Genomic DNA, 16058 nt, shown 5'->3' with positions numbered 1-16058 from the left:
CCTGGCTCAAGAAAATTAAGGCTCATCATCACTAGCCTATCATCAGCCAAAGTTATTACACCTTTTGCTGATACACAACCTCCTAACAAAGTCCTAGTTGAACAACTATTCGCTTGCTGTTTTCAGTAATAGCAATTCTGTTAAGAAAGGAGATGGATATATTTGTAACTCATGCCTATTAAACCCTATGAGCACAATGAATAATGCTGTATCAACCCAGAAGAGACTCCTCTACCCTCCTCTACTTATCTCCAAATGATTAAACTCCTTCTGTTTGACATTACATGCTTAAAATATTAATATTTAAGTTAGATGACACAAAAATGTATAAAACACTGATTTCTCTGAATTTTCAATCAAACCTTTAGGTCGATGATGTAAAAATAAACACAAGATACTGGCAAAAGCATTCATAAATTAACATGGCCCAAAATGGCCTGCTTTATTTCTCTTATGAAGACCAAAGCTTTTGAACTGAAATGAGAGAAAATACCTAAGTATGACCTGATGCAATATTCTAGGGGGAGATAAAACACATGGACACATGGCTTGGGAATGAACGCCAAACTGCAGAGGAATAATCAGTGCAAGCCATCATCCTCATACCACCACTACTTTACCAGGCAACTCCTTGAGCTCTTCAAATGAAATAACATAGCTGATCATTCCTCATTTGATTTCTATTTGCCTTTCACTTAATGACCTGGCAATTAATAAGTCTATCCCCTTTACTTTATAGTCCTAGATTAAGATTATAAAAATCTGGCCCAAGATAATACAAACAAAAAAAAGTAAAAAGCTTAAAAACTCAAAAGTTTAGAGCATTCCAGGATACAGTTCTCTTTTTCGGTCGGCTACAATATATTATCTCTCTCTTTCCAAGCATTTTCTATTATGGTCATTGCAGGCAAATCTAAGAATGCCTTTGGCATAAGTTAAGTGTTGTACACTTGAACTGAAAAATATTTTCCTTGCTTTAAGATGAGATATGTGTATACATGGGAGAAGTTGCTGACTATCTCCAATACCCATTCTCTCCTATTCCTTAAAGATAGACCTCCAATTTCCAGCTCAGAATAAAGCCTCCCAGAAGAGACTACGTATCCTAGCCTCCGTTGTGGCTAGGTATGGCCATGGGACCATGATCTGGCCAACCGGATGTAAGCTTAAAGGCAGTATGTGATTTCAAAAAAAGTATCCTTTACATAGAGGAACATGCCTTTCTTCTTCCTTTCCTCCTTCCTTTCGACTAATGAAGATCCAATGGGTAAAGCATTGCAATAGCAATTTCAGTTTTTGAGGTAACACTGGAATGTAACATACACTAAGTTAGAAAGAGTCTGTGTCCTTGATACTTTATATCCACTATATCAGATCTGTATTAACTATCTCCAGGCTTTTACCGTGGGGGGAAAAAAACACAAAATTATCTGTTTTAAGCCACTGTTAGTTTGGGTTTTCTGTTATACTCTAAGCCTAAATCCTAACTTTAAAAAAATAATAAAGAAGAAGAGTTTTCCAAGTAAGTGTATTTAGGTTTTTTCAAGTGTATAGGTTGAAACATTTTAAAAGTTAATTTTTATTATATTGAAAACATAGCATTTGCCCTTATTTAATATAGACTAAAAAGTACTTAAAGAGGCCAAGAGTTAATCACACCCAGTAAAGAGTCTTTGAAAGAAGAAAAGTTCATCAGCAATTACTGCATGGGTACTATGTACTTGGCCAGGGGAAGAATTATGAAGCTTGCTCGTTAGTGGTCTATAGTGATGACAACATTGGTACATATAGAGAAACACATTAAGAGGGATAAGCACAGTCAGTTCTGTGTAATAAAGCTACAGGAAAGGGAACTGAGGTTATTATTTTCATTAAGAGGGCATCTTCTCTAGTCCCTTTAATTTTAAGAACCTTGTATCAATCTTTTCATTTTATATAGTTCCGTTTTTAACCTGACTTCCTGTGGAATGCAGGCTTATAAAATCACTCCCTACCCATATCACCTCTCAGTAGTTTTAATCCTATCCACTGATTTAACTAAATTATAGAGTAGGCCAAGAGACGGCAAGTGCTTTATCTATTCAAAACTAACTTCCTTTAAAAAGAGAAAATATTCTATACTAATCTAGAGAATGGTCAAGTCCTGAATCACATGCAACCTTTGTCCCTGATGAATCTGAATACAATAGCATTAACTGGCAGCTTTCCAAAATAAACTCACTGCTTACTGAACATCTGTATCTGGGTTATTTCCTTCCCTTGGGCATAATCCTTTATTGGTTCAGGTGATGGCCTCCTGGAATTCTTTATAACACTTTTTTAATATGTATGTTACCAATAATGCATCTCACCAAGGATCTATTTTTAAGAAAAGCCTAAAACATATATTCTTGATTTGGTGTTCTTTCTTGTGACTATGAAAGAAAAGAGCTCAGGAAATTTCCAAAGAGCGAGATATAATAAATCCACAAGAGATGACTTTTACCTCTCACTACTTCAGTCGATATTTTTACAAAAGTGCTCTCAAGTAATAGGCTTACAGTAGTTCTAACACAGACCTTAACCTAGTCCATTTCAACTAATATTGATGGAGTTACTAGGCAACAATCAGGAAAAGACCCAAGACAATGGTTCTCAAACTTCAGCATGCATCAGGGTCACCTGGAGGTCCTGCTAAAATACAAACTGTGGTCTCCACCCTCAAAGTTTTTGATTCAGTTAGATCTGAGGTAGGCCCAGGAAATCTGTATTTTAACAAATTCCCAAGGGATGCTGATGGTACTGTCCTGGAACTACTGACTTATATTAATAGACTATTGATGATAACATAAGGAAGAATGGATAAAACATACACAGGACCCAGTCTCGGCTTTAGTATTAACTTGTACACTTTTGATTGGTAAGTAATTTAAATGTTCTTCCAGAAAAATATATACAATTACTGATTAGTTCACAAGAATACTGGATATTATCTAACAGAACTTTAAGGTTCTTTTAGGGTCCTGTTATAATGAAACCCAAAATAAGTAATTTTTAGGCTACCAAAATGTTCCATGTCTGATGCAAGGTGTTAATATTAAGGCCAAGGTTGGAGATTCAACCTATCAGCTTCACTTTGTTCTGTAGCTATAGTTTCTACCACCAATCGGGCCAGCTGCCTCGGAAGACATGCCAAGAGTCAAAAGGAGTATTGGTAAGAACGTGTGACTGGATACAAATCCATCACCACTACTGAAAAAACAACCTAAAAGGATATTTCCTACTTACATCACCTCTAAGTAACCTTGGGGCTGAAACTAGAAATGAGACCTTATGACAAAATGTATTTTATAAATCTTAAAAACTCTCCTACCTCTTCAGGCTATAAGTACCATCAGAACTCATGGAAACAGAAATCCAGGATCTACTGTTTTCGAATGATGATAATTCTAAGGAAGACATGCAATTCAAAAATCTAATTAGTTGGAGCTACTTTTTTGATTACATTATGTGCACCTCCCCTCTGATTTTTTTTTAATCTAAGCTAAACGTAAATACAGAATGCTCATAAACACTAATGAATATACAGACTAGAAATCAACTGATAACCCAAAATCATCTGAGACAAACAAGTGGTGCCCAGAGTTAATTAGAAAATGAGGATATATATAGGATGAAAGAAATATACATTAAATAAAATGACTGACAAAATAAATTAGAGAGAAAGAGACCAAAGTAATCAAGGCAGATGGAAAATCCGGTAGGCTAAGGAAACAAGGTTATGAAGACATATAGGAGTGGGCACAGAAAAGATAATGCAGCCAATAAAATAGCTCAGGGTGTCAGGAGGCTTCATGCAAGGGTAACTTCCCAGCTTGAACCTGAAGTTGTGACTTTACAGGCCAAATTCCACATAAGAAAACCCTTTTTAATTCTTTGACTAGAAACAGCAAATAAGACAAGTGGTGAACATTCAGTCAACATTTCTTTATTCAGTCATTCACTGGGCACATATTCAGCATTAGATATATTAGCATGTGATTATGCAATGCAAAAAGTAATCAAAGAAACTCACTTAAGCAGTACATTTTATAACAGTGTACAAAATGGAAAACCAGACTAAGAAGGCAGAATAGTACCAATATAGTGTCAAATTGTGCTGTATAACTTCTACAATTCTAAGGCTCAGGCCTACCCTAGCTACCATATCCAGCCTACAGTATTGTTTTATCAATATCCTACACAAGAATCAGAGCAAAACCAACAAGAAGAAAATTATGGAATACAGCCAGATAAACAGTGTGCTGAAGTGAATTTTTTCACAACTCTCTCTCTGCGGGGCAGGACACGTGTGATGAGTGGACAATAGCAGGATATACAAGAGCTGCTGAACAGCTCACTTAAGTAGACAATACCAAGCAGGACTCACCAAAGAAAATTACTTTTTGTAAGGATGCAAGATGACATAATTCCTAATCATATACAGCTGATTAGGAAACTGCTATGTGAACATCATATTAAGAATGAAACTGTTCTTCTGTGATCAAAGATATCAGGCCTAAGATGACCTAGAAGGCAAAGCTAGAGCAATAGCAATTCTGAGCTGACTACAGATTTATAGATACATACAGACAGTAGATATATAGATATCAAGACTCAATATATGCTTAGTGTGAACTACAGATCCCACAAGAGCCAGTCACCCAACTTAAATGGAGTGTGTCATTTTCCAAAAAACAATGGGCAACCACACAGGTTACAGTACTATTTTTCAGATTTATATTCTTCCTACTTCCCAGAAGAGTGTAAAACATTTTACAAATTAACACATTTAAACATAATATTTAAACTGAATTCATCTAATAGAAGTACTTGAAGAAATTAAAGATGAGTATACTACCAACTTCAGTTATAAATCTGACTGAAGTCTTTTGCCAAATTGAAGATGCGTTAATAGTTTCCATTTTCAAACAAATAGGAAATATACATAATTTTTTGCATAAACAATTTTCCTTTGAACTAAACTCAGCAGAAATTTGTTAATCGAATGTGTAAAAGACAATCTGTAACACACTGAACAGTATTAACTATTATTCTACAGGAGATATCAAAACAATTTCACAAGGCAATTTCCTAATCGAAAATTTGAAAATGAAAATTTCCTAATTGTATAAAACAAAAGCATAACTACAATTTAAGGGTGAGATTTCTGCAAAAGGCTGAGATAATACAGTTCAAACACCAATATTTTGCTTTATTATAGGCTAACAAAAGTAATAAACTTAATCTGGGTAGCCACTTAACATTGCTTTTGTAACCACAGTTGTCCACCCCCGCCCCCCATGTACTAGAATCATCTGTGACTGTTACCCTAAATTAAGTTTAAAATTAAGCTTTCTAACAACTGTCTACAATGCAGCTTTTCTATAATGTTGATTAAAGAGAATGCCACAAACAGGTGTTATGATTCATGAAATAAAAGATATGAAAGAATTTAGCAGGGTGGACTGTATACAGTAGACAATCAATAAACGTTATTTTTCCACCTTCTAGAGAAGAGGAATGAAAGCTGGCATTTTCCTGTGAAAGTAGAGTCATACTTATATTTTTGTCTGGAGAGGATGAAGCTAACATACTCTAGTCAAAATTCAAGGAGTTCTTAATCTTCTCAAATTCATATATAACATAATGTTTCATTAAGAAGTTAAATATATATATATATATGTATAAGCTTTAAAGATGCTGGGCTTTTTTTTTTTTTAAGAAAATAATTGTGCTTAAGTGGCACAGGTAGGTACATTAGTTTGTAATACTAACAGACATTTATTTAGTGTAATTGCAAAAATTCATAACAAAGGTTATCATCATCAAGTATTATCATTAAGATAAAGAATTTTAGAGCTCCAAAGGACCTTACAGGTTTTCTAGATCAACCCCCTTATTTCAAAAGATGAAAAAACTGCATACTGGAAAGGTTAAATGATAAAGGCCAAATCACTAGCTGAGCCTAGGACTTTAAAAGAGCCTGAGCCTCCTGATTTCCAGTACTTTCTTTCTAACAACACTATGCTGCCTCCTGTGGTTCCAAATCCTCTCCCTTGGATGAGATTACTAGTTGCCTCATTTGTGTTCTTTACATTCTATCCTGAGCCATAGTTGTCATTCGTAATTCTCCCATAAAATTGTAATTTTCCAACCTGTTTTCTGAATGATTTTACAGCTGAGTGTAAATCCCCAGCTTTCTAAATTTCCAAGTAATAAACATAAACCTAAAAAATACTTGAAACAAATGTACACTGTACATAACCAAACACAAAGAAAAGTTCTTCTCTCCTGGATAACTCAATATACAAATTCAAAAAAAAACATTTATTAAGCACCTCTGACAGGCAGGGTCTCTGTTTAATGCTGGTGATATGAAGATGAATACGATCCTTGTCCTCAAGTAGCTTATAGCCTAGTAGAGAAGACAATTAAACCAACAATTACACTGTGCTTGTTAAGGACTCTGAAAAAAGCGTGGGCAGGTTGCTATGAACGCATTTAAGAGAATCTAATTTAGAACGGTGGGATCAGCTAATGATTTCCCAATGAGGTCCCAAACAGCAACAGGAAAAAAAATGGCAGTATCACCCATATCTAGCAGAATCCAAAATGAATTAAAAGAGACAGAGCAACTTCAATTTATTCACAGGAAAAAATGAAAATAGTGTGTTTTCACAGCGGTTTAGTATCTAATAACTCTCTAATAACTAGACTATTTTTCAATGGAAAAGAACCTGATTTCATTGTGGCCATATAACAAATACAGGTCTTCCAATTATTTCTTAATAAAATTTTAAATCACTATTTTAAAACCAAAGGAAAAAACTGCGTCTGAAACACGTGTAGTTAACATTCACAACAGCTCTCTGCAAAGCTGCATAGTAAAGTCCTCCTCAAAATCCCATCTGGTACAAGAGAAATAACCTGGAGAACCGGTAGCCCAAGAAGGAAGAAAACTACCACTCATTAGTTACTCGGGAATAACGACTTTAAGCTGGAAGATTCAGACCAGAGAAGCACAGTGGTGGGTATTTTTACTTACATTTTAAAGCAAAGTTGTGGGGGGAGGCGGGGGCGGGGGCGGGGGTGGAGATCAGAATGTAAGGAAAATAGTAAAAGAGATAAGTGAAGCGAAGAGAAAGAGAGGAAAGAGTCGGCAAGAAACCGAAAAGCAAAGACTTAAAGACGGATGGAAAAAACACTGGAGGATGATTTTGGAAAGAGTGGTCAAGAGAGAAAGGCAGGGAGGAAATGGGGGGAGGGCTATCCAAAAAATGAATTAAGAAGTAATGAAAGATTAGAGAATGTAATGAACCGGGGCTTCCCCAACCGCGGATAAAACGACCCCGGAATACAAAAGGTAGAGGAGCCGAAAAAGAAGCAGTGAGTTTTAACCTCCTCTTTCCCAGCCTCTAACCCCCAGAGAGGAAGAAAGAAGACGTTCCCAGTCCTAGGGAAGGAATTCCGGCGCAGTCTTCTGGAACCAGAGGCGGCGAGCTGGGGCACCATCCAGCGTGGCCCCGGCCCCTCGTCATCCCCCTCGGACGCTGGGCGAGGCCCTGGGCGTCCCGGTTACCTGGACAGGGAATCCACGCTGGGTGGCCGCGCTACTGCCGGCTGGGAGCCAAGACTCTCGCAACTCGAGCTCCTCTCCATGGCGCGGCGGAGGCAGCGGGAGAGAAAGCTTGCAGCGACCTCCGCGGCTGCCGGGCTGGAGAAACGCAGGGCGGAGTACGACAGGCAGGGGCCGCGGTCAGGCCCGCGCCGGCCCAGGAAGGAGACCGGAAGCGGCCATGTTCCCCCAGCTTGCACCGCGCGCGGGGGCTGCCGGGGAGCCGGAGGACCCCGCGGCGCCCTCAGACGCCCGCCCCCCACGCGCCACGCACGCTGTGACCCCTGCGCCCCCACGCGCCGCACCCGCTGTGACCGCCGTGCCTCCGCTGGTCGATGGGAAAGAGAGGGGGTGGCACCGGAGGGGAGGGGATTCCGTGAGGCAGGAGGGACCAGGAGTCTGCGGCAGGAGGGGACGTTTTAAAAATAAGAGAGGGGAAACAGGGAATATTACGAACGAGGGTCTCAAGAGAAGAAAGAGACAAGGACCTTAAGGACGGGGATGACTGTGACAGGAATGTGGAGGTCAGGGAAAGTGGGAGGACAGGGTAATAAAGGAAGGTGGGCAAACAGTAGGATGAGGGGGCAGAGGGACGTGGGGGATGAGGAAGGGAGGAAGAGAACGTAGGGACGCGTAAAGGATAAGGATATGAGAGATGAGATGGCAAAATGTTCACCGGATTAGGGGCTGAAAATAATGATTAAAAAATAATAATAATGATTAAATAGTTGTTCATTAACTCATAATTAAAGGCTGCTTTAGAGTTAGTCAGGCATGGATTCAAATCCTGCCTCTGCCAGTTATTTGCAGTGTAATTCAAGGCATGGAACATCAGCTTCCTTATCTTTAAAATAGGAATAATAATAGCCTCACAGATTAGATGAGTTAATACATGTTAAATGCTTAAAATAATGCTTGATACATAGTAAATAGTCAAATGTAAGTAGTATTACTACTGTCTCCGTAAGGGTTGTTAGGATGGAATGGACTAATGTATATCAACAGTTTCTAATACAACTTCAAAAATAGTGGCTGTAGGAGGGGAAGATATAGGAAGCAGGGCTGAGAAGTAAGCAAGTGATTGGTATGGGAAGGGTAATAGAGAAAGTATAAAACAGGTAGGGAAAAAGTTAATGTTTATCATTCTATTTCCGTTGCACCCCTGGCCCAGCATTGTAGAAAGGGCACTAGAACAGAAGCTGAAACTTTCAGTCCTACTGTGAGTTGGATTAAAGTCTCTGTGGTCTGGAAGTGTCTGAAGGGGAAAATCACTTTTGGCATTAATCCATTGTCCACACAAAAACAGTATGAAAGAGGAAATGGGGAAGGACCTGTTAATTGTGTGAAAAGATTAGAGACATATACTATTGGATGCAGTGGTGTTGGACAGAGGGCAAACTTTTAGTAATCTTTCCCTGTCCTCTCAAATTCCCAAGCAGGGCAGGAAGGGAGGGTAGAGGGATAGAACTATGATAAGAGAACCAGAACTGGGTGAAGGAGAAATGCTTCTGCTGGTAATTTTCTGTTACAGAGGACAAAGGAATGCCATAGGAAGGATACCATAAAATGAATTTTTCTGATAGAGACTGAATCCCAGTCACCTCGTGTATGTGGTTTAAAAGTATGCAAAGATTATTTCTGTGAAAAAATTAGACAATGAGTCATTTAAAAAAAAAAAAACACTTCCTTGCTAGGATAAATAGAATTATGTTCATTTAAACTATATTTAATTTATACTGACAACTGATGTTTTTAAGAAAATCTTAAAGCATAGGGCCAGTGAAATTGAAATATTAACTTGCAAGTACATTCCCCAGAGGAACAACTAGCCTAGTTGTGTTCAGTATAAACTATAGTACCTATTACAATGAATGAATATGTGTTTAAGCAGAAAGACTTGGCCTTTCTGTTCCATTCTTCAGCTTGGCAGGGACAGGATGGTAACTGATGGTTTTTATTTCTATAATTTTTAAAGAGAACTGTACTCCCCTGATAGGCAGAGAGAATACGTAGTCAGGAACACTTGACAAGAATAAACATCTACAGTGATTCATTAAAAAAATCTTATTGCTTCTCCATCCCTACCTGCCTTCCAAAATGCTGGCTCACTGTCACCTGAAAGCTTGACATAGATTTTCCAAGCTAAGTTTAGTAGAAACTGATGAATCCTTGAACGGGAGACCCATGTACTTTCTACTACCCAGTTCATTTTTAGCACTGTGTTAATAGAGCACTTGAAACCATCTGCCTGATGATGTAATAATTTATATATGAGTCTATTTGATGATTAATAAAGAACAGTAATGTTAAGTGTACAGATTTTGGACCCAGAAAAATCTGAATTGGAATCCTGATTCTGTCACTTACTTGCTCTGTGATTTTGATTAAGATGCTTCACCAAGACTCAGTTTTCTCATTTCTAACATGGCATTAAAAATACCCATACAATGGGTTGTTTTTCTCTACATACAGTTGATTGTATAGTATCCTTTCTACAGATAAAAACTATAAACTCTAGAAAAAATCCAAAAAAGAAAAAAGAAAAAACGAAACCCTGAGGGGTCAAGAGAGTGAACAGAAGCAGGCAAAGTCAAAATGTGGAGTTAGTGACCAACAGAGAGTGAGTTTCCCATTTTCTGGTGGCTTTGACCTATGGACAGATCAAAATTGTGGTGCAATTCAGAGTGGCAAAAACTATCATAGAAAGCCCACTATCTTTCTGGCCTGAGAAGCCCAGGGCAGCTAGAGAATGAGGCAAGAATTCCAAAACAGAGAACCAGAGAGGGGGACTCTAAACTCTGTATAAAAACTCAGACATATGCAATTTCACTCCTGGGTGTATAGCTGAAAGAAACAAAAACACTAATTTGAAGATACATACACCCAATGTTCATAGCAACATTATTTACAATTGCCAAGATATGGCAGCAACCTAAGGGTCCATCAACAGATAAACGGATAAAGAAGATGTGGTATATACACACACACACACAAAATGGAATGCTATTCAGCCATAAAAAAAAGGATGAGATTTTGCCATTTGCAGCAACGTGGATGACTTGCAGGGCATTATGCTAAGTGAAATAAGTCGGATGGAGAAAGATAAATACTGTATGATATCACATATATGTGGAATCTAAAAAATACAACAAACTAGTGAGTAAAACAACAAAAGAAGCAGACTCAGATATAGAGAACAAATTCGTGGTTGGTTATCAGTGGGGAGAGGGAAGGGAGAGGGGCAATAGGGGTAGGGGAAAAAAGGGGGTTATTATGATATTATTATATGGAATCATCTGCGTGAAACTTTTGAAAATTGTAAAGCACTATAGAATTTTAAAAATCATTCAATAAAAACAAAAGTTTTTTAAAAACCCTATTTTGATTTGAATAACATAAAGGCAGAATGCAAGCAGCTCAGATAAAAAACCTACTACTCTTCCAGTTAAAAGAACTGAAGCAAGATTTGAGTTGTTACCCACTACAAGCAAAACAGAATCTTCAGTTTGTTTCAAACCAAGTTAATTTCTTGCTAAACAAAAGCCTTGGTACTTTGCAGAGAAATAAAACAGAATCCAGAGGCTCTAAAACAATGTTCATAAATGCCAAACACACAATTCAGAATTACTTGACATTAAAAGTACCAAGAAAGTGAGACCTAGTGTCAAAGGAAAAAGTAAAGAGAAGCTAAATTCCAGATGACAAAAATGTTAGGATTATTAGACAATGACTTTAAAGCAGCTAATATTGAACTATGTTCAATGAAATAAAAGACAATACACTTGTAATCAATGAAAAGATAGTAAAACTCAGCAGAGGAATCAAATATAAAAGATTCAAATGGAAATTTTAAGAAAAATACAGTCCCTGAAATAAAAAGATTCACTGGCTGGGCCTAACAGCAGAATGGACTTAACAGAGAAAAATGTCAGAAATGAATAAATCAATAGAAATTATCCAATATGAAAAAGCATGAGGAAAAAAATATTAACAGAGCCCAAGGGACATGTAGGACAATATCAAAAGGTCTAATATACAAATAATTGGAGCCCAGAAGAAGTAGAAAAAATTAGGCAGAGAAAACTATTTAAAGAAACTAGCCAGGGGCTTCCCTGGTGGCGCAGTGGTTGAGAATCCACCTGCCAATGCAGGGGACACGGGTTCGAGCCCTGGTCTGGGAAGATCCCACATGCCGCGGAGCAGCGGGGCCCGTGAGCCACAATTACTGAGCCTGCGCGTTTGGAGCCTGTGCTCCGTAACAAGAGAGGCCGTGATAGTGAGAGGCCCGCGCATCGCGATGAAGAGTGGCCCCCTCTTGCCGCAACTGGAGAAAGCCCTTGCACAGAAACGAAGACCCAACACAGCCATAAATGAATAAATAAAAAAAAATTTTTTAAAAAGAAACTAGCCAAAAAAACTTACCAAAATTTGACCAACAACATAAATTTACAGATTCAAGATGCTCAGAAAACATAAAACAGGATAAATTCAAAGAAAACTATGCCTAGACACATCATAATTATACTGCTGAAAACCAAAAAAATCTTAAAAGCAGCTACAGAAAAATGACACATTAATATACAGGGAAGCACAATTCTAAGGGTCACAGGTTTCCCAGCAAATATTATGAGTGATAGAAAACAGCAGAGCAAAATCTTTAGAGTGTTTAAAGAAAAAAAACGGTAAAACTGCATATATATATATATATATATATATATATATATATATATATATATATATATATCACAGAAACATCTTTCAAGGATGGTGGTGCAATGAAGACATTTTTAGATGAAGGACATTAAGAGCATGTGTTGCCAGCAGACATACACGACAAGATACACTAAAGGAAATTCTTCAGGCTAAAGAGAAATGATAACAAGGGAAACTTGGACTTTCAGGATGAAGATTAATAATGGGAACTATCTGGATAAATATAAAAGACTATTTTCCCTTTTAATTTATTTAAAATACATAATACTTTTTAAAGCAAAACTTACAGCATTTTCTGGTGGAGTTTGTAATGCATGTAGATGTAATATATATGAAAATCAGAGCATAAAGGCTGTCAAGGGTTCATTGTAAATAGAACTATGTAATTGCAAAGTTTCTGTATTTTCCATGAAGTGGTTCAAAAAATTCTAAAGAATCTTATTGTTAAGGTATTATTATTATCCCTATTTTACAGAGTAAAACATTTCTGAAGCTTTGTAAGTTTAAATATTTCAAGATCACCTGAAGTACAATTTAAGTCTACTTAACTCTGATGCCTATCTTCTTAATCACTGTGCTGTGCTTCTTCATGAATAATTCATATAATCCTCACAACAAGCCTTTGAGTTAAATGTTCATTGAGGACTGGTAACAAAATTTCCTTTGCTTAGTATACTTCTATAATCTTGGTCCAATTCTTCTTTGCTCTGGAAGTCCCCTAAAAATAATGACTCTCCCCCAGCTTTCCAGGAGGCAAATGGGATCAGCAAATTATACTAGTATTCTTCATTAAATCATTCTACAATTTTTTTCTAAGAAAGCTGTATTTCACAAGTTTATCACAATACAATATGCCTGCAAAATTCTAATAAGAATTCTCTCTCCCAGCACTCTTACTCACTATTTAATATTGCTTGTAAAGGGCAGAGAGCATATAGCATATTAACCCCTAACCTCCAACCCACCCATGGAATTGTGATTAGATCCCATCAGACCAAATTATTTCCACCACAAAGAAAGTAATAAAAAGGGTCGGGACTTCCAATTCTTGACAAAATGGTGAACTAACATGGACTCTGTCTTCCTTCTCCAGCTCAACACTTGTAGTCATGCAGGAGCAGGAAGGAGATTGGGGGTCCTGAGAAAATAAAAAACTGTGAGAAGTCCTTTGAGAAAGAGAAGGTGACTGGCTTCCAGTGCATGGAGAACAGCAGTCCATATGAAAAGTGAGGGAAGAAAAATTAGATGTGTTTTTTTCCTATACATTAAAACAAGTGGATCACCATCTTCCAGGCATTTCTGCAAGGCAGAAAATATGTGTTAGGCTAGCATCAAGAAATGGCAATGTTTTCCTGGATGTGAATTCAAAACCACGGACAAGAATATCCAGAGTACTTTAAGAATACATAAAGAGTACTTACCAATCAACAACAGAAAGTCAAATAATCCTATTACAAAATGGGCAAAGGACTTGAATAGACATTTCTCCAAAGATGATATACAAATGGCCAACAAGCATATGAAAAAGACACTCAAGGTCACTAATTACTGGAGAACTGCAAATCAAAACCATAATGAGATTCTACTTCATACCCGGTAAGATGGCTACTATCAAAAACTCCCCCAAATAACAACTATTGGTGAGAATATGGAGAAACTGGAATCCTGTGCAATATTGGTGGGGTTTAAAATGATTCAACTTCTGTAGAGAACATCATTGGAGGTTCCTCAAAAAATTGAATATAGAACTACTGTACCATATGATCCAGCATCCCACTTCTGGGTATATATGCAAAGGAATTTAAAGCAGGATCTCAAAGATATATTTGTACACCTATGTTCATAGCGGCAATATTCGCAATAGCCAAGAGGCAGAAGCAACCCAAATGCCCATCGACAGATGAATGGATAAACAAATGTGGTATATATATTCAACGGAATATTATTTAGACTTAAAAAGGAAGGGAGTTCTGTCACATGCTACAACATGGATGAACTTTGAGGACACTATGCTAAGTGAAATAAGCCAGTCGCAAAAAGACAAATACTGTATGATTCCACTTAAATGAGGTAAATAAAGTAGTCAGACTCTTAGAAACAGAAAGTAGAATGGTGGGACTTCCCTGGTGGCGCAGTGGTTGAGAGTCTGCCTGCCAATGCAGGGGACGCGGGTTCGAGCCCTGGCCTGGGAGGATCCCACATGCCGCGGAGCACCTAGGCCCGTGCGCCACAGCTGCTGAGCCTGCGCGTCTGGAGCCTGTGCTCCGCAACAAGAGAGGCCGCGATAGTGAGAGGCCCGCGCACCGTGATGAAGAGTGGCCCCCACTTGCCGCAGCTGGAGAAGGCCCTCGCACAGAAACGAAGACCCAACACAGCCAAAAATAAATATTAAAAAAAATAAAAATAAATAAAATAAATAAATAAAAATGCAATAAAATTAAAAAAAAAAAAAAAAAGAAAGTAGAATGGTGATTGCCAGGGGCTGGGAGGGATGGGGAAAAGGGAATCATTGTTCAATGGGTATAGAGTTTCAGTTTTGCAAGATGAAAATATTTCTAGACATCTGTTGCACAATGAGGTACATATAGTTAACACTACTTAAAAGTGGTTAAGATAGTAAATTTTATGTTATATATTTTTTACCAGAAAAAATAGATAAATAAAAATAGGATTACCATATGATCCAGCAATTCCACTGGGTATATATTCAAAAGAATTAAAAGTATGGCCATTATTTACCTTTACAATAATGATTCAGAAGTTGCACAGTTGAATTCAGCTCCTGTCTGATGGGCCAGAATTTAGTCACAGACCACACCTACTGCAAGAGAAGTTTAGAAGTATAATGTTTAAATATGTACCTCTACTCATTTTCTATTTTTGTGTAACAAATAATCACAAATTTAGTAGCGTAACCTGACACATATTTATTATCTCACAGTTTTTGTGGATCAGGAGTCTTAGCAAGGTTTCACTGGATCCTCTGCTCAGGATCTCACCAGGTTGAAATGAAGGTGTTGGCTGGGCTCTCTTCTCATCTGGAGGCTTGACTGGAACAATCTGCTTCCAAGCTAATTCAGGTTCAGGTTCTTGCAAAATACCTGCACCTTTGCCATGTAATGCAATCTAATCACAGGAGTGAAATCCCATCACATTCACAAATCCTGCCGTACTCAGGGCGAGGGGTTATACAGGGTATGTACACTAGTGTTAAGAATCTTGTGGGTGATCTTAGAATTCTGTCTATCTTGCCTGTTTGTCCAACTAAAAAAATTTGTTTTTAATTGTGGAAGAAGCAGGAAATGGATATTGGGAACAACTAATAGTTTCTAATACAATCCACCCTTTTGGCAACCCCCAAACCTGTGTACTCTCTTTTAATAACACACAGAACATGTTTCTTTTCCTAATGTAATCTCATTAGTAACTCTATACAGCTCAAGGTCCTCTACTTGTGAGTGAAATGCATTCCTCTTCATCATTTCCAGATATGGCTTCCTGTGGTCTGGCATCCTATAAGATTTTTTTAAAATATTATATGCACCTCTCCACTCACACATACACATACACATACCCATTATATGATGGTGGATCAGGAAAGGATAACTACAATAAAAACTCACATTCAGAAGAGGAAAGGATGGGAAATAGTCACAGATCTACAGAAGTCATGAAATCCTGCTGGGTAGAAATTGTAAAGAACCCCCAT

The 16058-nt window shown here is 37.7% G+C and overlaps 1 protein-coding gene across 10 annotated transcripts in view; it reads right to left on the bottom strand.

Moving 5' to 3' along the window:
- MTMR2 (myotubularin related protein 2) overlaps window positions 1–7974 on the bottom strand; it is a 108021-nt gene extending 100047 nt beyond the window's left edge. For 3 of the 10 annotated variants that reach the window (XM_082409930.1, XM_082409932.1, XM_082409926.1), the window contains exon 1: window positions 7601–7973. Coding sequence is in view for 1 of the 10 variants with exons in the window: in XM_082409929.1 (XP_082266055.1) it covers window positions 7601–7680 (80 nt within the window). In the remaining 9 variants the exon portion in view is untranslated. Of the gene's footprint in view, window positions 1–6359; window positions 6437–7419; window positions 7539–7600 lie in introns of those variants that run through there. The other 7 variants (XR_014250102.1, XR_014250103.1, XM_082409933.1 and 4 more) reach the window with 5 other exon arrangements.
- Between the last annotated feature and the right edge of the window lie 8084 nt (window positions 7975–16058).

Source organism: Balaenoptera physalus, assembly GCF_965194825.1.
Source record: "Balaenoptera physalus genome assembly, chromosome: 10".
Taxonomy (NCBI): Eukaryota; Metazoa; Chordata; class Mammalia; order Artiodactyla; family Balaenopteridae; genus Balaenoptera; species Balaenoptera physalus.
This window is presented reverse-complemented; position numbering and strand designations above follow the sequence as displayed.